General features: G+C 41.9%; 2 protein-coding genes across 3 annotated transcripts; one reads left to right on the forward strand and one right to left on the reverse strand.

Moving 5' to 3' along the window:
* Positions 1–1,273: 1,273 nt before the first annotated feature.
* tctn2 (tectonic family member 2) lies at positions 1,274–5,947 on the reverse strand. Of its 2 annotated transcripts, none has more exons than XM_008418653.2 (18): positions 5,789–5,947; positions 5,526–5,639; positions 4,948–5,018; positions 4,636–4,837; positions 4,448–4,548; positions 4,156–4,355; positions 3,940–4,060; positions 3,668–3,818; positions 3,509–3,571; positions 3,288–3,410; positions 3,134–3,202; positions 2,960–3,049; positions 2,736–2,853; positions 2,388–2,491; positions 2,103–2,250; positions 1,851–1,988; positions 1,686–1,774; positions 1,274–1,602 (listed from the first exon to the last, which is right to left on the reverse strand). In XM_008418653.2, exons 1-18 carry the CDS (start codon positions 5,880–5,882, stop codon positions 1,487–1,489), a joined length of 2,112 nt encoding a protein of 703 aa, XP_008416875.1. In that variant the 5' UTR covers positions 5,883–5,947; the 3' UTR covers positions 1,274–1,486. The 2 variants fall into 2 exon arrangements, with proteins under 2 accessions (XP_008416875.1, XP_008416874.1); XM_008418652.2 differs by having other exon boundaries at positions 1,851–1,991.
* A 909-nt stretch (positions 5,948–6,856) lies between these two features.
* LOC103470302 (thyroid adenoma-associated protein homolog) lies at positions 6,857–22,037 on the forward strand. The gene is made up of 31 exons (XM_008418654.2): positions 6,857–7,078; positions 7,154–7,334; positions 7,412–7,501; positions 7,840–7,867; positions 7,950–8,098; positions 8,195–8,314; positions 8,399–8,519; positions 9,836–9,981; positions 10,053–10,137; positions 10,215–10,351; positions 10,597–10,794; positions 10,879–11,587; positions 11,708–11,860; positions 12,111–12,220; positions 12,297–12,457; positions 12,980–13,125; positions 13,229–13,393; positions 13,482–13,645; positions 13,729–13,869; positions 14,956–15,060; positions 15,131–15,331; positions 15,421–15,571; positions 15,654–15,906; positions 16,884–17,120; positions 17,202–17,406; positions 17,655–17,843; positions 18,354–18,601; positions 18,709–18,876; positions 18,985–19,254; positions 20,007–20,209; positions 20,328–22,037. Exons 1-31 carry the CDS (start codon positions 6,960–6,962, stop codon positions 20,576–20,578), a joined length of 5,604 nt encoding a protein of 1,867 aa, XP_008416876.1. The 5' UTR covers positions 6,857–6,959; the 3' UTR covers positions 20,579–22,037.
* The last annotated feature ends 451 nt before the right edge of the window (positions 22,038–22,488 follow it).

Below are 22,488 nucleotides of genomic sequence, written 5' to 3' on the forward strand. Positions count from 1 at the left end.
ATTTTTTAGCATCATATTTAAGTACCCAATGTTAGACAGAACAGCCCAGAAAGAGCTACCCACAAAGAGGCCACAGCTATTTGAGGTAAGGAAGTGATGTACAGTAATGCTGAAGATTACACACAAGCACCCCAGTTAAAAATATATACATTAATTTTGGCGTTGTTAACATAGCTTCTAAAGTGTGAACGGTTTTCTTTTTTTTTTTTTAGTATACATACACGGGGCCTTAAACAGCAGCAATGTTTGTTGAGGTTTGGTTTGGCTATCAACAAAATCTTAAGACTCTTTTTGTTTTTTCTGTTTTACTTAAGAATATTTTCTCCCTGTTTTAACCTTATTTTATGTTTATTGTTTCTGTAGTTTAATTGACATTTTTAGTTAAATTTTGAATCAATTAAACCCAATATCCACAAGGTTTATTTAATATAATTGCTGTGATTAATTAACTATATAGTTGTCTGGACATAATCTTAGTTTCAACAATCACATTAGTTTTTCAAGATATATGGTTAGAATTTGAATTAGAACAGGATTGTATAAAATGTATCTCTCCAGGACAGCGAGAAGGATGTGAGCATGGTAAAAATAAATAAGTCTTGCTCTATGAGAACTAGAGCAAGACTATAAATTATGCATTTTTTTCTAAAGCTTTATACATATCTTTACCAGAGGTTAGAGATAGCTGTAAATTGGTTTTCAAGATGGATCAAGTCAATTTAAACAAAAACTACAAATCTTAAACTCTCTGTCTGGATTACCACCACTCCACAGCAAGTTTAAAAGACTGAGTCACTTTCTTTGCACAAATATTTGAACATTTCAAAGCTTTGTGGATTTTATGATCAACCACAGTAAGACATCAGTGTTTAGAAATAAACCAACTTCACTGAAGGATTAACACCTCAGTGGTTTTAAGAAGATTACAGTGTTAAGATTGTGCCCTTTTATTTACTTTTCTCATGAATCATTTCAAACAAGAACTTTTATCAGGAACCTGAGTCTCAAGGGTGTTTTGATGAAAGCTAGTTAGGAAATACAAAATCTTGTAGTAAGTCTTGTCAGTGAACAGGAAAAAAAAATCTAATTACAAAATATGAGCTATAAATTAGTTGAGTTCAAGATTTTAAAAAAATTCTGAAAAAAAATCAGAACTGGGCATACTGATCCATTACAAACGCTACGGCAAATACGGGTCGGATCAGAAGTGCAGGACAGCACAAAACGGTCACACACCTTTTAAAAGTAGTATCATTATTATGCTTTGAAAACATATTTTGAAAAATATCTTTATTACAAAAATATACAAATACACCTTAAATCTATAAAAAGAACATGTCCACATTTACAAAATCAGTATTTATAGAAAAATACACAGTATTTCAGACAGTTGAACATGGCATATTGACATTGTATCTCTATTTAGTATTTTGCACTTTTGCTGATTTACCAGAAACTCCTCCTTTAAATTTTCAGAGCATTAGAGTCAAACATTGTGCCACGCCTGTCTTATTTGTCTCCATGGAGTTCCAAGAATTGCTGCCGTAACAAACATGAAAACCAAAATCATCCCTTTGGCCAACGACAAAAAATAAGGTTCACCTGTGACAAAGAAACGTAAAACATGTTATTACAGTACTGTCATAATTTTATTCACTCTGCCATCTGCTCTTTTGGTGGAATACCTGTATAATATCTGGTGAAGGGAAAGGCGAGCTCAGGCCAACACACATCATTCCTGTCACAGTCATACTCTGTGAAGTTGATCTGAAACCTAGAATAAAGAACACTCCCTGTCAACAAATCGATTATGTATCTAGACAATATAAACAATCTAAATATGTACGCGCCTGGTTTTGGCTGGTCCTGTATCGACATCAAAAAAGGTGACTGAGGAGGTGACTGGGAACACCTGTCTTTTTTCTGGGTCCTCACATACAGAGACGCTACCTCCCCTACAATCCAGAGCCCAAGTAGACATGCCGTAACTCCCAAACACAAAAAGAAATTGGTTATAAATACTTGTTACGTTAAGAACATACCACACAAAGATTTGCAACGACTAAAAGCAGGCTGCGTTGCTATGGCTAATTATCTAATACCTGATTTCTAAAGCTTGGATTTCTTTTTGAGGTATTCCATCTACCAGGCTGGAGGTGAGGCTCCAAACACTGATGCGTTGGTGAAATGGAATATCACTGCACACACCTGAATTGTTGTTCATCGCCGCGCTTGAGTTTGGTGTCACAACTGCATTAGATTTGTGTAATAAATCATTTGTTAGAACATCTATCTGGCACAAATCAACAAGGCAAATGTAGGCGAACGCTAAATAACTTAAGAGTTGATTTAGAGGAAGAATTTGCTTCTCTATTAAATCTACTTACAGCTTATGTTTAGCCAGTCTGTCATAGATGTAAGATCTGGGTTACCACGCTGTGCTACATATGCCGCTGTGGTCAGAGCACTCTGCAGAGCAGCAACAGTCTCTCTAAAACGCGGAAAAACATGACATCAGTTGCTCTAACACATATGTATTTCACGTAGTTCCTTGGAAAAGTATTCCTACCCTTTGAAGGTCTTAACATTTCTGTCACATTCTTGTAAAGTCAATAAATGATAGGTTGTGTTCGTAAAGTGACAAATTGTGGGAGAGTCCAAGTGGCATGCATACTTTTGCAAGGCACTGTAGTTACACATCAACTAAAGATAAAGGATCATGGTGAGCAGCCAACCTCAGGAGATCACATTGGGTCATATTTTCCTTCCCGATAGGCAGCAAGCAACCTGAAGTTGAATTCTCCCCAAACACAACTGGCTTCATGCTGTCAGTGGAACAGAGACCATCACCCACTATCAACCAGATCAGAAAACAGGGAGGATAAAGTATAAAGTTTGAAATGTGTGCAACTTAGTGTTAATAAACATTAATTAACACGGTTACTACAAGGATTTGTACCTGGTTTCCAAATATTGATCGGTGTCCTCTGTATTAATTCTGTATTATTGACCAGAATGCCAGCAATAACAGGTCGACCCACTTGATAACCTGTCACGTGAAATTGGTGTTATCCACCGTAAGAGTAGCAACCTCAACAACTGGAAAAAAAAAGAAAAAAAGATTTTCTCTCACCTGGGTTTCCTGAGTTGGGCTCGGCTATAGATTCTCCATTTAGAAACACAACAGAATATCTTGTAGTCACTGTTTAGAGGACAGGACAGCAGAATATGTCAGCCCACACAACAAGACTTTAGCTTTGAAAATTAAAGAGTTTCGCAAGACTTACAGCTTCCATTTGAGATAACTGTCCCAACAGTGCGAGTCAGTGAGATATTGGTGATGCCATTTTCTTTCCAGTAGAATTTGTAATCTAGCGCTAAGGTCACAGTCTCACACCTCAGCCTCTCACCTGGAGATAAATACACACCCATTTTAAGTTAGATGTTAGACAGAGTCAGTTTATTTGTTTTAGTGATTAAAGTCTACATATAAAAAAAAAAAAATCACCTTGACCACTTGAAAGGAACAAATCAGGGGACTTGTCATCAGTTAAATTTACCTTCACAACGCCTGGTTAAAAAAACACACACACACACATACTTGCGCTCAAAAAGTGTCAAAGCACATCAAAACGCTGATTTAATTATGTAAACTGGTAAGACCCACCGCCTTGCCCATTTAGCACGTCAACGCTCAAATCTTCTTCCAGCGTTTTTAAGGGAGGACTAGTCGGGCACGAGTGAAAAAGAGTTACACACTGTACTTTGAAATTTTCCAGAAAGGCCACAGGAGCACCAGAGCACCGTCCCAGGACCATCTAAAAAACAAAACCGCATATAACGTGTAATTAGTTGTAAGCCTGACAAGAAAAAAGTAAAAGAATACAACAAAAATTCCTACAAAAAATAAAAACAAAAGGTAACACTAATACAACCAACCTGAGGAATAGTGAAGTACTTGTCGTCGGATGTGACAACAGGACTTCCCTGAATATAAGGAGTAAATGGCATTGGAGCAGACACCACAGGCTCTTGGAAGGATGGGCCAGGCCTGGGTGCACTATACCAGGAGAGTGAAAAAAATGTAGCACAAAAATTACTGAATAAAATAAAAAATACAAACCAAAAAAAGACTTTGATAAAAAATATTCTCACACTGTGTCTCCTTGATAGAATAGACCCAGGTATGGGTTGTTTTCAGGTGGAGAAGTGACACATAAAAATGGAAACCAGTCTTGGGAGTTTTCAGCAGAACGCACAGAGCACTGGAAATCTGGAGCAGGGGAGACCTGTCCCCCAAAGGGTCCCAGCAGACAGTGGGATGCAAAAATCTTTAGATCTTCGTTGGAACAGTCCTGGTAGGAAACACAAATAAGAAGATTTAAAAGAGAAAACAAACACATTTGACCAATTGTGTTTGTTAAATTGCTATAATAAAAACCGGTACCTGGTCACAACAGCAGCGTACATCACATGCTCTGGATGTCAGGTCACATGGACAAACACCAAGAGGTTGGTACACTTGGTTTGCAAATACTGTGTTGTTATCTGAAATGAACAGACGACATTTAGAAAACAAGCTGCTTTTAAAGCTCTCATTTCACATTATGATGAGAAAGGCTTAATTCAAATCACCAGATCCTGCATGAGGAGGAAACAACCGGGCGTTTATGGTGGCTTGGATCAGCAATGACGCCTGAGGTCTGGTTCCAAGGCAGGCGGACACCTGAAGAGTTTCCAGAACACACTGCGGTTTCGGACAGCAGTCGGCACTTGTTTCGTTCTCACCACACAAATGCAGGCTTTGATTCAGTGTCAGTTGAACACGAATTGCACTCTGGGAAGCAGAATTAGATTGACATCAGCATAAGCAAGAGGTGAATTTGCTAAGGTTTTTTTTTTGTGTCTATATGTGCAGTGGCTGAGTAAAGTTGACGGGCTTTTTACCTTTCCCATTTGCTCAGTTGTGAGTGCCCACCGTGTTGCTTCTGTTACACATGATGGTGAACCAGTGCTTCCTATGAAAGAAAACAATTATGTTATTACAATTCATGTTGTTTGGAGGCTTTTCTTCAGCAGTGATATCTGGTCACTGTTCATGGGAAGAAGGATGAAGTTAAATTTAGAGCAATCCTAAAAGAGGAACTCCAGAAGACTCGACACCAAGACACATGTTCACTTTACTGCAGGACAGTGAACCTACACTTTCAGCCAGAGTTGCAATGGTGTGATGTAGATAACAGTAGGTTCTTCTATTAGAATAGACATTTAATGTAATTTTTCTTTCTCTTCATATTTATGGGTTGCTTTATATTGGTCAATCGCAATAAATTCCAATAAAACAAAATGCATTAAGGTACATGATTGTAAAGTTAAAAGGATATATGAATATTTACAATTACAAGGCACTGCACAAAATCTGTCTTTTTATTTATTTTTTTCTGGTCGAGCTAAACTGAAAACCAAACTGTTCCATTAACAATTAGTAAATGTTTTGTGGGGTGTTTTGTCTTTTTTCCCCCTACCTGTTGTGCTGGAAACAGAAACCGTCTTCAGATTCAGTGAGATCCCTGATGTGTTTCCGAGCAGAAATGCAGAGACTTTTGGTCCGTTGGAGATAAGAAACGACGGCTGAAAAACTATGAATGAAAAATACAATTACTGTTTAGTTACAGTTCCAACCATCTAAGAGACATAAAATGAGTTTTAGCTAGTTCCTGTACGAAACGAAGAGTATTGTTAACTTCAAAACGATAACTTTGAGGCGAATTACGTAGAAAGATCTTACCCAGAGCGTTTTGAGGACGGAAAAAACTGACGAGGAATAAGATAAATGAAGTCTGACCTGAAATAGACGCAGAAAGTACACCGATATTAGCCATTTCGCTATTGTAGATTGGACATTTGTAAACTCTGTGAGGTGTCTTAGCAACAAAGTGTTAACCAATCACGGCCGAGAAGCCTTCTTCTTCTTCTGAGAAAACACAAATCTAAGCTGTGCGTACAGTACTCAACAGCGACCTCATCCACTCAAATCATGAGGTCCCTGAAGACTCAGTGTCATGAGTCTTCACTGAGTCTTCAGGGAAATTTCCCAAATGATTTCTAGCTTCCTAATGGATATAAACATTTTCAAAAATTGTAACACAATTATTCTAACATGGTACACAATGTATAAAATTAGCCTTCATCTAGCACATGAAGTAATCTCACTTAGTGCAAGGATTATGACATGAAGGCGCTCTTAACCATTACAATGTCATCAGTCTGTCTTGACCATCAGCTATTTAATGGGTCAGAAACTCTACCATCTATTTACATTCTATTGAGTTAGAATATTTCCAGCTAATCACAATGAATCACCTAAAGATTTCTAATGTGGAAAAACTGTTGGAAATATACAAAACCCCATAAAAACAGCAAAAAATAGTTGCTATGTAGTTTTTTATTTGTTTTGCAGACCTCACATTAGACCTGAATTAATTTAGGAGACCTTCTGCAGAATGCTCTATTTTTGTTAGAAGATTTAAATCTATTGACACAGACCTCTTAGTGAATAAACCTAAATGTACAGTCAGTACAGAATTTGCTGGAAGCCACACACTAAATAAGAGAAGAAAGATGGTTTTAGTACTTGTCAGCAACTATACACCGCAGAACAATGTTGATAAATTTGGCAATAAAAGTTCCTAACGGTGGACATTCGATGCAGAATATCCGAAAAATGATCTATTTAACGTTACTGGTCATTTATTAAGCCATAAAGGTTACATAAAATTAACCGTTTCTGTTTTATCTCAGTCACATTAGATCCCACAATTTTCAGCCCCTAGATGGCAGCATATCGCTACCGTGATCACCACTAACTCATAGAAGTAGAAGTCTTTCGGCAGTAAACAGAAACGTGCTTTCAGTAATATGTCAACACCGGGTATCTGCATTCAGGAGTAAAAGTTACAATGTCGTTTGAAAACCTGATAAAAAGCCTTCGGGACGCCTCCATCACTGAAAATTCAACACCTGAAAATGGCTGCCAGACCCTCCAGCTGTTTGTCGACAAACTGTCTGAATCCTCCAGGTTTGTTAAGCTATTTTTAAAGTGCACATGCGCCGTCGGTTCTGTAATAAAAAGTCAATTTGTTTGCACGGACAGGAGCAGCGTCAAGAGGAGCAAGGAGCGCAGTTTGGAGGAGGCAGCCCAGCTGCTGAGGCAGATCCCAGAGGCACAGCTCCGTGGTTTGGAGGAAGAGCATCTCCTGCTTCTGGTCAGACTCCTCCTGTCCCTGCAGCTGGAGATGGTCAGCATCTCCACAGCTTGTCGTAAGGTGGACCAGGTGAGCTGCACAGATTCCTTTTACACTGTAAAATGATGTGGAAGAATTGTGATGTAATGAAAACTTCTGCTTCACAGATGCTGCAGCATTTGGCAGCAAAGGTGGACCACAAACTGGTTTATAAGGAGACCCTCCACAGGTTTCATGCCATAGTCCACAGTGATCAGGTACAGAGACCTCACTTTGTGTGTTTGGTTACCTTTTGCAATCCTTTGCATTCATACTTTTGCTGTGCCTCTTGAACTGTTGATGCATCTTGGCATGGATTCCCTTGAAAAACAGGTTTTTAATCTTGGTGGATTTTTATCTTAGTAAAATAAAGATGAAATAAATAAAAAAAAAATAATAATAAATTGTCTGAAAACCAAGTGTTACTTCATTTCCTCTTTAAAACTATGCGTGACTTTTTGTTTGTTGATATGTTACATAAAATACCAATTTAAAAAAAACAAACTTGGCTGTAATGTGACAAAATGTGAATGATTTGACTTTGTCTTTTTACCAGGTTCTCTCTTTGGAGGATTTGCAGAGAGGTGGGTTCACTGATCCTTACATTATTTCTAGTATGTCACAGATGTAATGTGCAGACTTGTAATTATTTCTCCATAATTTTAGCATGCATGTACCTGGAGGACAGCGTAGTTGGTCGAGAGGTTTGGCGAGAATCCTTCGTGCCAATGCTGCAGAGAGTATCTGAATCTCTTCCTGCTGTGCTACAGGAGGAATCTCGGAGAGATGGGCCGATCTGTTATGTTACTGTCAAGGTACAAATGAAACATGCATCAGGAATACTAACCAAGAACAGCCATAATAAAACAACCTTAACTTTATTTCTAACATGTGAACATTCATGGCTGCAGGTGTGTCTTCAAGCGTTTCAGCTGTTGCCCAACAAAGTTGCTCCTCTGGTGTGGGAGGAAAACCACAGCAAAGAAGCAGTGCAGAGGATTCTGCAGGCTCTTATAGACATACTTGGACAGGTGTCTTTTCTTTCGAAGCAAATTTATCAACTTCTAGACGACAAACAAGTGCTGAGAGAGCTGCTTATGTGACCTGTCGTGCAGTGCTGCAACAGGGACACGCGTCTTTTGGCGGGCACAGCGGTGGCGATGCTGATCAACACCGCATCCAAGAGTACAGCTGCTGGAGCCGCAGCCTGGAATCTGCTGCAGGCCTCTCATCCACGTACGTAACACCTGCAGCATCATACCCTTTCAGCCTGTCATACGGTGGTATTTGAACACAATAAATTATGAGAACAATTAGGAGCAGGAAAAGAAAACTGGTACTGGTTTTAGTTCAAATTATTAAGGCATCTTCATTTGCCTTTTTTTTTTAATCTTAAAATTCACATCTCTTGCTTCCACTACACAGTGATCAATTTTACGTTGGCCTTTATTGGTTTTCCATTTTTCAGTTTAGTATAATTCTGGCTGAAAGTTTTGTAATTATTTTATTCAGTTTTACTTCTAATGTCATCACAAGTTTCTTATCCTTTTCCTTATAGTCTTTAGTCTTGATTAGTAAAGAAGGGTTGAGTGGAAGCCTTAAAGAACTGTAGAGAATACTGTTGTCTGATTAAAGACTATCTTATGTTAAGATCACTGAAGATATTTTTATTTTTAAGTAAATCCCGTTGATTTAAATGTGATCTGTAGCTTAGATCTCAATTGAGAGCCAGCATTTCCGACACATCAAGGCAGAGACGAGAATGTTTAATGTGAAAAAGACAGGCTCCAAGGAGCTCAGCGTTTCCTCATCGGGGCGCAAATTTGACCTGCTTAAGATGATATGCAAGGAAAATGTGTTTCGTGTCCAGAAATGACAGTAGAGCAAGATAATTGCTTCCCGTTGAGATTGCATGCTCTTTGTTCAGATAAAAAGAAAAGGTTATTTTGGAACAGTTACAGATTTTATTTGGAGTGGGACCTCAAAGCAAGAATGCAGGGTTAAATGAGAGTGCTGCAGTCTGCGGGTGATCCGCAGCCTCGGCATTAGGCAGCTGATTTTCTCCTGTGAAGACTGTTAGTTGATCTGCAAGCAAATATTTGAACAGGTGGACACAAATGTAGGTCCACCAGGGATCTGCTCACAATTTGGAACTAGAGAAGTTCAGATGTAGAGTTTCTCATTGGAAAACCAGGAAACTTGAAACATATTGATCTATCCAAAAAAAAAAAAAGGTTGTTTTACAGGCACTAAAAATGTACTTCAAGTGGAAAAAGTAAATTGTAAAACCAAGGGTACTTGTTATTTTTTCTTATATCCAGGATATTATGGTAATGATGATATAATTAATAAAGAATTATAAAATGAAGCCTCAAATGGTAACACAAGCCAAATATAACAACAGCATCATGATGTCACTCCCCCACATCACTTCATGTGTGAGCTTATGCATGAACAGATTTAATCTTTGCAGGACCAAATAATTTTTACTCCAGACTCTGTGAAGTCAGGAGTTTTCTGCCTGGACACGTTTTCTTTGTGCTGCCTCTCAGAACCTTACCAGCTGACCGTGGGGGTCCTGCAGGTGATATGTGACCCTGTAGGGAAGGACAGAGTGGACCGGCTGGCTGTGAGCAGAGGCCTCCTCACCTGCTGTCGACCTCACATCTTACTAAGTCCTAGCCACAACACCACACAGGTAGGGAACGCTTGTGTGGAGCACATCCGGGATTTTCCATCATTTTGACTCCGTGTTATCTTGTTTCTTAGGCCTGTTTGCTGCTGGACGTTTTGTTTCCTCTTGTTTATGCACTGTGTGAGGAGATGCAGGATTGTCACTACTTAGCCTTTGAGGGTGAGCGAACTCCAAACTGCTTGTCTGTCTCTTTGACTGGCTGTGCTTTGTGCTAAAAACCCAAAATGCTGTCGCAGTGTTGACAATGTGGCTGAAGAGAGCGAAGGAATGCGTGACGGATCTGTGGAAGATGACCGGCGCCCGCCTCCTGCCCGACGGCAGCAGGCTGCTGCAGCGGCTTACACACATAATCTGGACCAATGCAGAAAGCCCAGTGAGTCACTGACGTTAACTTGTCCTCAGAAGGAACACACAATGATTGGTATTTGGTTGCACATTAGGCTTTCTGGCTAAGTTATTGAATAGTTGTTTTATTAGAGGTGCATTTGTTTCTTGTTTCCACTGTGTGCTGGAAGGAACTTCACCGCATTGAAAATAATCTTGTGATATTAACAATAACTGATATTGATTGCAATCTAAATGTTTTGTGTGTGTGCGTGTGTGTTTCTGTTTCGGCAGGTGGAAGGGGTGCCTGAGTTTGCGAGCAGCGCCTTTACTCTCCTGCTGAACCTTTACGCCTTGGACTCTGAGCAGTTTTGTGACACCAGCAGGGCTTTTTACTTCACCCTGCTTGAACGATTATTGAAACTGCCCTGGGAGGCCAAAGCCAAATACCACCGCCTTTGTGCTTTGCTGCCTCATGTGGGAGCTGAGCTGGTGAGCATATAATAGCCATCACATTCTTTACAACGTTGTCACTTTTACTCTCTGTGACCCAGATGTTTGGCTGTGTCTCTGTAGGTGCTGGATCAATACACTGAGGTATCTGGCCATCTCCTGAAGTGCCTATCGACCAATCACCTGTCCCCGTGCGGCTCAGAGTTTTACAAGTGTCTGATCCAGCAGCAGAGGCGAGAGCTTCCTGCCTCACTCGCTGAAGTGGATCTGGCCGGGCGCTGGGCGAACTGCTGGCGGCCTCTCCTCCTGGAGGCTCTGACGTCTGAAGTGACTCTCCTACAGACCAACGGCTCAACATATTTACTGCCCTGCACCCTCCAGGTTTTCCCCTCGGCCGTGCATCACCTGCTGGCCTCCCTGGACCCCCACGAGCCAGGCCACCTGCGCGCCTGGGCGTGCGTCCTGAGCTCCTACCGAGCCATCAGCGGCTGTTCTCCCTGGGCTCTGCAGGGCAGCTCCACCTTTAAAACCCTGCAGCTGGCTCTCGGGTCTGCAGACGACAAAGTGCGCCTGGCTGCCCTCAACCTGCTCTGCTGCAGCCCGAAGACCAGAGACATCCCCTCTGCAGAGGAGATCACGATACTGAAGGAGTTTGTCCCCCAGAATCTGAATTGCGAGTCCTCACCTTTTCGGCAGCACCTTCAGGCTGCGGTGAGAAGGTTTCTGGTTCGTGTCAGAGACGGCTGCTTGGCACACATCAGAGGAGTCAAGGGCAAAAAGAAAGAAGATGTCAGCCATCAAAGCAGAAAGGATGTTCTGGAGCAAGGGATTGGTGAGGAGGGAAAAAAAAGAGACGATGGACGTTTTGCTCCGAACTTTATATATTTTGTTTTCTTGGGATTTTTCAGTTTTGTATTCTCTGTTCAGAAAAGATGTTTTTTATGTCACGTAGGCTTTGTGGAGTGGTTAGGTGAGCTTCCATACAGCTCTCTGTCACCTGGACACAGCTATCAGAGGAAGAAGACGGCGCTGTTGTTGTTGTCTGCAGTCCTGGAGACGTGCACAGACACCTGGAGCCCCGACAAAAAGAAGGGACAGCCACCGGGTGAGACATTAAAAACAACACGGAGCAACAGATGTTTTTACTCAAGTGCAATGAAGTATTCGCACCCATTGAACCAATGTTTGGTCGCGTTGCAAACACAAACGTCAGTGTTTCTTAACAGGATCTTGTGTATTAAAAAAAGCACAAAGATGTGAATGCATTGTTTTTTTTAAAAAAAAAGATAAGTACTTGAGCATTAGGTCTCTGTATCCTCCAATCTCTTTAATGATGAAACTGGTTATAATTACAGCAAACGTAGGACTTCTTATTGACTGTGCCAGACAGAGAGGACAGTGGGATTTCTTCTGCAGAACCAAGCAGCTGCTTCTTATCAGTTGTCTAGAGGATTCTACAAATGAGGTATGGCTCTCTGAGTGCAGCTAGGGATTTGTCTACACTGGCTGAAATGTAACGCAAGAGCTGTTCGTTCCTTCAGATCCGGGAGCTCTCGGCCGGCATGTTGTTGAGATTTTTCCCTCCCACTTTCCCTGCTGACATCTCGGAAGTCCTGGAGACGAGGAGCATGCAGCTTCTGCGCAGCCCGCGGGTGCAGGAGGCTCAGATGGGAGCGCTCATGATGAAGATGCTCCTCCAAAAGTAAGTCTCACCTCCCCTCGTGCAACTTGTAAAATTATTTGCATGCCTTTAGGTTTGTTTTTCTTTTTTTTCCTTCGCAACAACAAATGTTGACATTTTAGGATTTTATGTGGAAGACAAATACAATTTGGAGTATAATTGTGAATCTGAAAAGTGCGGTATGCGTTTGTGTTCAACCCTTCTGAAGGCGGTTGGTTGTACTGGATTTTGATTAGTGGCGTAAAAGTAAAGAAGGTCTTGAGATCAGTTTTATTTCCTTTGCCCTCCTGCAACCTTTCAAGGTTTACAGACAGTAAATGAATGAATGAATGTCTGTATGTGAACCCATTTTGTTTTAGAAACCATTTGTCGCTCCGCATCACTGTTACGCACAACTTTATGCATAATTTACGTCAGTAATGAACCCTGACACCTGTGGTTATAGCAGAACAAAATGTGAAAACATTTCAGAGGTGTGAACATTATTCCACTTGCAACGTTGGTATGTTTGGGCGACGACAGTATCCGCTGTTCTCCATTTAGATCAGGACATCGGTGCAGCCTGAGCTGTACTGCCAACGCTGGAAGGAACCTGTGTGTAGTCAGAGTCCTGCTGACGGAGCTGGAGGAGCATCATCTGACAGCCAAAGCAGACATGATGCTCTCTGCCAGAACCAAGCCTATTCACGGTGACCAACATTCATTCACATCGATGATGAAGGGAAATCTTTTTTTTTCTTTATATGAATCCCCTGAATCCCCTTTTTTTTGTTTTTTTTTGTAATGTTTCAGGGGTGTTGTGCGCTCTTCAGAGGTGTTTGCTTGAAGCAGCTGATGATATCTATGCCACACTTGACCGCAGTCTGATGACCAAGTTGTTGGATCTCCTGGAGAATATCTCTCTGCTGCTGCTTGCGGCTCTGCATGGAGATCGCGAGGCTCGTGTCTCTGAAACATGTAATCAAGCGATCTTGATGAACGGTGAAATCTCCTTTTAGATGCATTTTTTTTTACATTGGAAACTGAATTGCTTTTCGTCTCTTAGATGCTCCCCCGTCCTTTTGTGACATGGGAAACGCCATCAGCTCTCTGATATCCCAAGAGTCTGGAGGTGGCCGAACGGACGAGGAGGAGGAAGAGGAGGAAGAGTGTGTCCTGCTGTCTGAAGAGCACAGCCTTGTTCTCACCTGCTGCTGGGTCTCTCTAAAGGTTTAGGTTCCCCTTCTCAGCATCAGTCTTTGTTAGAGGATGGGAAAACTCACCTGTGTTTCTTCTCCACATCTTTGCACCAGGAAACGGGAATATTTTTAGGTTTGTTGGTGGAGAAAGTCCTGAAAGAATCCAAGAAACATTCTGAGCGTCTTCTAACTAAACGGGATTTAGTGAGGGCGTCGGACGTATTCAAGGATATTCTTCTAAAATGCCGTCACTGGGTACGTTATTTTCAAAATACACAGTTCAAGACAGTGGTCAAAAATTTTATGGTTCTAATAATGTATTACACAGTTTTTTTGTTGTTTTTTTTATGTCGGGATGATTAAATTCAACAAACAACTTCTCTTTACGAGTAATTGAATGCATAACTTTGATTTTATGATGAATTTCCTCTAATTCCCACATGGTCAAAACTTTAGAGACGGGCTCAAATATAGAGATGTTTAGTTAAACGTCTGTAACTAAGTTGTCCCTTAACATGATTTTTTTTTTTTAGCTAACTCTTACTCAGATGGTCACATGTGGCTCCTAAGACCCTCCAAAGTGACCCTGAATAACTCGCTACTTCTACTTCTCTATGTGTTTTCACATTGCCCATTATACAGGTACATTAATGTACTGATTTTAAGTCTGGGTTAAAAACATACTTTTACTGTTTGACTTAAACCTAGCATGAGAACAGATGTTAGCTGTGATCCAATTTCTTTCTGTTTTTTTTTTTTCTTCTTTGTTTAACTTTACCCATTTTTTAGATTCTGTACAGTTTCCAATCTGGATTTCTTATAAATTAAGAATAAATTGATTGATTTATAAGTAACAACTGATACACTGTTACCAACTTTAGGAGTCTCGTCTGGACTCCTCCAAACTCACTTCCTACATTGTGATTCAACCCAGCTCAATGTTTGTTTTCTCTGACTGTAAAACGTTTCGCCACAAGCCAAATATCAGTTGAGCTGACTACTTTATATTATCAGTACTTACAATCGTTTGGACCAATAGTCTTGCAATCTCCAGACTTAATTTTTTTTTCTGCTCAGTTCTTCACTAAGTTCCTCACAATTTTTTTAGCATCATTTATAGAGCAATTTAGGTTGATAAAATTGTTTTTCAACTTTCCCTGTCAAAAGTAGCCCTAGTTGTTTGTTAAATAACTCCATCCTGGAGAAAACATGGTTTGAATAACTCAACATGTTTTCAGAACTTCATGCCAATCATAATTGTGTGTAAACGTCCAGCAACCACTTCATTTAAACCTAAACTTGCGCTGGTTTCCTGTAAACAGATGTTTCTATTCTCACCAGGGGGCGGTAGAGGGCTGCGGTTTAGGCTTCACAAAGTTCTGTACGTCTCTGCTGAACAGCAGTGATCCAGACCTCAAGGATATTCCTGCCCAAATGCTGAGAGATGTAAGTAATTTTGGTTTTCTCTTTAACTAGTAAAAGACAACTGCTGATGTGCAGACTCATGTCATTTCAGGGACTGCAAGTTGTTCAGTGCGCTGGCTCTACGTCTGTGACCCGACGGGCTGCAGGGCTGCCCATGCTGATCCTGTGCATTCTCTCGTCAGAGGAGGTCAGTAAGGCGAGGCCGCTGTTAGCGCTCAGTATGCAAACCCTGCTGGACACCGCCAGACGTCCCCTAGATGAGAACTGGGACCAAACCCTGGACCTCCCACAGGTGTGTTGACTCTGCGAGTGCTGTCTGGTCGGTGCTGCTCGTAAAGAATCGGACAGACTGCCATGACCTCGTTGTCATTTTGTGCACAGGTATGTGCGGTTCACACTCTGCAGGCGTTGGTGCGTGGCGCAGGTTTGGGGGCAGCTGTTCTTCAGTTTGCTCCCGCTGTAGCCGTCTTGTCTCTGACTCTGCTCCGATCTCCATGCTGGGCCATGAGGAATGCTGCGTTGCAACTTTACAGTGAGACAGAAGCTCATTCGCTGCCTGTTCGACATGAAAGCTCTGCTCTGAATTGTCCATTAACCCGCCCGTCCTCCTCTAGGCTCTCTTTGCTCTCGAATGCTTGGCCAGCGGTCCGGCAGCGTGGAGGCTGGCCCCACGCAACACAGCATGTCCCCTGCTGCCTTCTTCTTTCACTACCCTACGCTTCAAGCTTTCCTCCTGGGCGAGCTGAGAGGGGCGGCGCAGCACCTCCAGAGGCCAACCGCCGGGGCCAAGCTGCATCTGCAGCCCTCACTCTACCCGATCCTAACTCTGCTGGCCCAACTGCAGCCTGGCGTCCAAGACTCCTCAGAGTAATGCTTACACACCTTTTGACTGATCAGTTAAGTTAAATAGATCTTCTATAGTAGGGACTGCTCATTATAACCACATTTTCTAAACATATCGGTTCCTTTGCTTATTGTATCTAGTTCAGTGCATGGCCAGTATAAATCTGAGCTGCTGAGAGCAGAGCCCAAGATTTTACAGCAATTATCTGATTTCTTCATAACACAGATGTATGCAGATAGATGAAGAAATGTGGAAATGCTAGAAGACACCAAGTCCTATAAATACATCTTGTCTAGCCCAAACTAAAATAATAGATGTGCATTTTAGCGATTTTCTACCCTTTGGAGGTAAATTGATATTCAGACTTAAGTTTTTCAAACCTGACTTTACCAGAACCAGATGTGATCTGCAGTGCCACTCATTTGCTCTGTTCAGTTTTGGCAGCAGATCCCACATTCTCCTCTTATGTAGAGCAAATCAGCCCTGATACTGTCAGGCAACCAACCACACACACACACACACACACACACACACACACACACACACACACACACACACACACACACCAAACTTTCCAAACTGCCAGGACAGGAGATGATAAAAATGCCTCAGATTTCAGACATTTAGAATAAAAATAATTTTTTTTAATTAAATCTAAGATCAGTATTGCTTTGCTACCTGTGGTTTGTTCAGATGAAGCAAATCAGGGTTTTTAGTTTATAAAGTTTTGTACATTGGAAATGGGATGTATTAGGCAGTGACCTTTTAAAAGTGCTGCCTCATTTTATTTGGAAAGTACTAGGAGTAACAGCTCAGTTTCCAGTCAGCGGAAACTGAGTTTTGTTGTTTTGGTATTCATTGCAACAATTCAATAACACATCATTTCCGACTGTGAATTCTTTTCCGACTCGTTAAATGATCTTATTCTGCATCTGCTCCTCTCTTTAACTCGTTGTTTATGTGACTGAGTGTACATATCCTCATGTGTTTCCTCTGGCAGAACGCTGCTGGACTTCCTGCCTCCGTTACTCCAGCTATCTGCCAGTCCCATTTATAGTGTTAGAGTAATGGCCTCCAAAGCTCTGGTTGCCATGACACCGCCTTTGGGGTACTTTGACCTCCTCTTAAAGCTGACCTCTCAGCTCCCTGGCCCGCAGGAGTCCTGCAGCCACAACCGGCTCCACGGCCAGCTGCTACAGACGAAGGCCTTGCTGGACCGAGCTCTCTGCTCAGACAGGTGGGACTGGAATGAAGGAGGAACTTAAATATTCATCAGCAACTTCCTGACTTTGAAACTCTGCCGTGTTTGTGTCGGTAGTGTCCTTTCTGACGACCTGCGCGAAGTGGTGAACAGGATCCATTCTTCAATGTGGCTGGGGACCACGGCTCAGTGCTGCCCCCTGGTGAGAGCGGCGTACCTGAGTGTGGCTGGCTCCCTGAGAAGACATTCCTGCGAGACTTTCCTGTCGCAGCTCAGTGACAGACTTATGCATGACCTTCACACGCCTCAGGAGGGTCTTCAGGTGTGTGACAACTGCACACGAGACACTGTGTGTGCTTTATGTTCTTTGCAAAGGACTTTGAAAACGTTTTTGTTGAGCTGAAGTAGATTTCTGACACCATTCAGCAAGCACTTTGAACTGCCTCGTTGCTGAAAATGTGCTTTATATAAAAATCTAATTATGTGTATCTTTTACCTTTTAAAATGGGGATACCAATTACAGTCTGACAGATTTCAATCGTTCTTTTCTTTTAACTTTGCTCTCTACAGGTTGGCTTGTCATCGTTCCATCAGCGAGCCCTTCACTTCCTCTGTGCAGATCCAAAGTGGGCTTGTCAGACTTGGGAGAGTTTTTCTGCAGCCTCGCCTGAGCTGAGGCTCTCGCTGGTCTCATGGTTGCTGGACAGCCAGGACTGGCAGCAAATTGAATTGAAAGAAGTGATCCAGAGGGTGTTGCAGGTCAGGCACAGACAGCTTTAACTCAAAGACAAGCTTTAAAAAAAAACAAAAAAACAGTCCGGCAGTTTAGGATGTAATGACCATCTATTTTTTTCTAGATTTGCAATAGAAAAGGTGTGACATTCACCTGTAACCACCCTCCTTCACTCTGACACTCTTAAATAAAATCTTGTCTAACTGATTTTTCCCCCAAAAAGAATGAGTAATTAAATCATAGTGTAAAAAAAACCCTATTCTTTAAAACCCTGTTAAAAATGCCTTTTTTGTGGAGATTGTATTTATTTGTGTTAAAAGTTCATGTAGGTCATTAAGATAAAGACTCTGACTCATGCATTTACCCGACTCTTAAGACATGAAAAAATGTGACACTGGCTATCTGCGGCCATGGGCCAGAGATAACCTACTGTTTGTTTATGACGCCCAGTAACACGTTTAGCAGCACCTGTGTGATGGATTACCTGCCTTCTGATCACGTGAAGGTAATTTTTTTAAACTGTTCTCTTTCTCCAGACAAACTTGAAGGAGGCCTTGCTGGGCGACAGCGTGGATTACCGCACCACGTACCTCACAGCTCTGGTTTCTGTGATGGCTGGTGGTGGCTCCGCTTTACCTCAGCCGCTTCCCAACTCAGAACCTTGTTCGTCCGAGTGTTTGCATTTATTACTTCTGGACCTAGAAATCCAGAAAGGTGGACCAGAGTACCTCTCCCAGGCTCTACATGCTGCTAGCCTGATGCTTCCCAATGTGTCAGATTTCAGGTTTTACACTGTTGTTTTTTGGGGGGGCGGGTTGTGACCTGTAAAGTCCTTATTTTAGACTCCCAAATTAACATAAATTCCTCTAACTTTGATTTTTATCCAATAAGCCTGAAGACGTCTATGCTTCAGCGTTGGTGCAGTATCCTGGAGTGTCAGCGGGCTCCAGAGGCCCCTGAAGTCCTCAGGATAGCGTGCAGCGAAGCTCTTTGTGCAGCTGGACTCCCGCTCATCAACAACCTCAGAGATCACAGCTCTCTCCCTGCCATCATGATGAAGTACGGAGGAAATCTGATCATGTCGGATAGCTTTAAATGACTGATTCTGGTTAAAATACTTTAAAAGGATTTTATGTGTAGTTTTTTTTTTTTTTTTAAATTGTGCAGGTTGATCAACACAGGCCTGTACCTGCTACAGGACCAAAGCCAGGAGGTGAGGCAGAAAGCTGCCCGTTTTGCCTCTTTGCTGCATCATTCAAGGCGAGGAAACGACCAGAGGAGTGTCTGCATCATGCAGATCAACCAAGCTCTGCTGCTCCTTTTGGACCTGCTGCTGCAGGAATGCTGGGATACTCCTGGTGCGCTGGAGGTGCTGCTGTCCCACCTGCCTCAGGCTGACCTCAGATCAGTGCTGAGAGAAGCCTCGCCAGCAAGAGGGTGTGTTACTAAACAGAAGCTGCGTGGCATCTTGCAAAAGCACTCAAGAGCCTTGAACCTTTTTGACACTTTGTCAAATTATGACCACACATTGCAACATAACCCTAAACCCTGGAGCACTGCAGGATGGCACTGAATACAATACATGTCACTGTTTACCTTTCATTTCAATTACAGTTGTAGGTGTCTTGGGACTTGGGGGCTGGATTCTTTGCATAATCTTTTTTGCAAACTCGGTTGGATCGGAGGAATAGCATCAGTGAACATCCGTTTTTAAACCTTACCACACTTGTCTGGACTTTGACTAGATCATTCTACCACATTAATATGTCTCGATCCAAGTTGTTCCCTTGTACCTTTTATGTTTTATGTTTGAGTTTGTCATGGTACCTCTGCCTCAGCAGCCTTTGCAACATTTAATTTACTAACTGAAAAATTCTGAGTGCAAATGATTGGACTGAAGTTTATTCTGAACTTTCAAAGTAAATTGAGCTGACTACATAAGCATGATACATTTTCTTTTTTTTTTCTTAAAATATCAAATATTCACTTATATTTTTTTTTCATAACACAATTAGTCACCAATCTGTGTTGGTCAGTCAGTTAAAGTTCCATTAAAATACATTCAGGTTTGTGGTTGTAAGTTGACAGATGGTGCATAAAATTCAACGTGTAGTTATACTTTTCAGAGTAGAGCTACGTTATTTATACATTTGTTCAACTGAGCATTAATCATCAGCGTGTTGTTGCAGGAGTTGCAGTCTATATGAGCAGGATGAGGCCAATGTGTTTGCAGAGCCCTCCATCATGTCTGCACACCTGCTGCCCTACCTGCTGCAGATGGCTGAGAAATCCTCTCATTCCTCTGCTCTGGCACAGACTCTGACTGCATGGGCAGAGAAGAACACTGCCCAGGTGCTGGATAACCTCACAGACTGTGAACAGCTCCAGCCAGGTGCGCTGTCATACATTTAGCATTAAAGTAGAAGAGCTGAGCTCTGGAATATTTCCTGTTTAATGTGTTAAAGTAAAACTTTTTTGAATCTTTTTTCTTTCTTTCTTTTTTTTTCTAGCTGAAACATTGACTCCTTCTTGGTTGGCTCTCCTGGTGGATCCCCGTTTCCACTGTGCCCTGTGGGGCCTCTTCGTCAGAGCTGTCTTTCTTCTTCATTTGCTGAAAGCCTCTGCTTGTCCTCAGCATCACTGCGATCCTTTAAGAATGCAGATGCGTTTGCAGACAGTTTGCACTCTTCTCACTCAGAATGGTGTTCATTTTTCACCTGCCTTAACATCTACTGTGTCTGCGGAAGAGGCACGACTGTGAGGGAGCAGAGGGGAACGGACCAGTGTGACCTGGGACAAAATTAGTTTTTGATATTTGAAGAACGGACATCACACGGTCTCACTCTGAAATGACGATTGCAGGTGCTGATGCCGCCGGACGCCAGCCCTCTGTGAACTTACGTAAGAGCAAAGTGGGCAGGGTTACTTTGGTGTCTTTCCTTGCCTAGTAGGGAAGAGACCCTCTGGGAATTGGGTGGGTGAAGCTTTATTCAGTTTCAGTGGCGTTACAATGGAGAGCTGCAGTCAGAACAGCAGAGCCGGGTTATTTTTTGCCCTGCCTTGTTATTGTGCTTCTCTCTGCAGCAACAGCAGCAAGGCTCACATGGGTGCAGTGATGTAATGCAGCAGCATCTGGAAATATTGCCTGCTTAGCAGCCAGTGGGGGTGTGTGATGTGTGGTCTAAGTTTCCATTAGAGGCCTTCTGACTGGATAAGTGTCCATTTTCCAAACCACACGAGAGCTGAGAGCTGGCTCCGTGGGATCTGATTGAGATCTGGTGGTTGGCCCATAACAGGCCACACAGTCTTACATCATCAGATAGCCCGCTGACAACCACCAGGATTCAAGAAGCACAAATGTCGAAGCTGTTTTAGTAGGAATTTGTCACAGAAATGAAATTTTGTTGATGTGGAAAGTGGATCAGAATCTGTCTGTAAACCAGAAGATGTTGCACTTTATCTCCATTTTTTTTCTCACTTTACTTTTTTCCTTGGCGCACTCAGTGCACGCAAGATCTGTTGCATCAAAGAGTGCACGGATTATACAACAACTATGACAATAAGCGAGGGTTAATGAGCTGTACAGAAATCTCACCCAAGGTGTTTCCTGTGATTTCCTGAAGGTCCACAGCTAGTACGCAGTAACGTCCCCTTTTTTTGACATAATGTTATATTTCGGTGAAGAATTCATCAATTGCATCCTGCATCGGTTTTTAGCAACTTATTGTCTTAAAAAATAATTATGTTTTATATTGTAAAACTGAATGAGCTTTGACTACTAATGATACTAATTACTAATGATATTTTATATAAAGTTTTGGTTCAACACGATGTGTTTAATCTTGGAATTACTGACAATAATTGAGTGTGAATCATAAAATCAAAATTTGTTGTTTTTTAATCACTGAAACCTGACCTTTTTTCCTAGAATAATTTTAATTTCCTGAAGGTGGAGTCAGATTGTCTTAAAGTGGAAAAAGGACCATCTTGCCTGGTAAAAACATTCCTACCTGAGGGTATGTGGAGTATCAGCAAGCTGCTACTTTACTGATTAACTATGACAGCAGGGAGAAAGGCCAAGTGCAGAGGGTACAGCCACTGTAATGATGTGTGTATAAATAAGTGAGACGTGTGTTTGCCATCTGGAGCATGAAAGGAGTGTTTTTTTTCCCACTGGTTTAAGAATGTGCCCAGTAAATAAAATGTTATGGTGAAATATTTCTATTTTGAAACTCAAGTTTGTTCAATTTTAAATCATTTTATAGTGCTAAAGGATTGTAATCTGATCACTCTGATGAACTTATATCAGCAGTCTTTTTTTTTTTTTTTTTTTTTTTGTAAATGTTACCGATCATTGTTTTCTCAAGCAATGCTTTCGAAATGTCACAGTTAAGACTTTGAAGACATGCACATTACACCAATAGAGGCGCGTCGAGGGCCGTTGCGGCGCGTTTCGATCGTCTAGCACCGCGTGATTTGAACCGTTTTGCGCGTTTGACCGTCCAACTCGTCTGACGCTCCACATAGACTTTGAACCAGACGCTTCTGAAACGCGTTTGGGGTGAAGTCGCCAAAAAAAAAAGCACACGCCGAAGAGTTTGAAGCGTCAGGTGCGTTTTTTGATGCTCGTAGCGCGTTTGGTGTGAACGCACCATTACGATTTGACTCAAA

The sequence above is a fragment of the Poecilia reticulata genome, linkage group LG9 (genome assembly GCF_000633615.1).
Source record: "Poecilia reticulata strain Guanapo linkage group LG9, Guppy_female_1.0+MT, whole genome shotgun sequence".
Lineage (NCBI taxonomy): Eukaryota > Metazoa > Chordata > Actinopteri > Cyprinodontiformes > Poeciliidae > Poecilia > Poecilia reticulata.

What these genes read in the sequence shown, in the direction of transcription:
- LOC103470302 (XM_008418654.2), top strand. Translation starts at nt 6,960, where the DNA reads ATGTCGTTTGAAAACCTGATAAAAAGCCTTCGGGACGCCTCCATCACT. An exon ending in TCTGTTATGTTACTGTCAAG is followed by an intron (nt 8,099 to 8,194) that starts GTACAAATGAAA and finishes TCATGGCTGCAG; the next exon opens with GTGTGTCTTCAAGCGTTTCA. An exon ending in CAGAACCAAGCCTATTCACG is followed by an intron (nt 13,126 to 13,228) that starts GTGACCAACATT and finishes GTAATGTTTCAG; the next exon opens with GGGTGTTGTGCGCTCTTCAG.
- tctn2 (XM_008418652.2), bottom strand. Translation starts at nt 5,882, where the DNA reads ATGGCTAATATCGGTGTACTTTCTGCGTCTATTTCAGGTCAGACTTCA. An exon ending in GATCAATATTTGGAAACCAG is followed by an intron (nt 2,854 to 2,959) that starts GTACAAATCCTT and finishes TCTGGTTGATAG; the next exon opens with TGGGTGATGGTCTCTGTTCC. An exon ending in ATCCAAGCTTTAGAAATCAG is followed by an intron (nt 1,992 to 2,102) that starts GTATTAGATAAT and finishes TTTTGTGTTTGG; the next exon opens with GAGTTACGGCATGTCTACTT.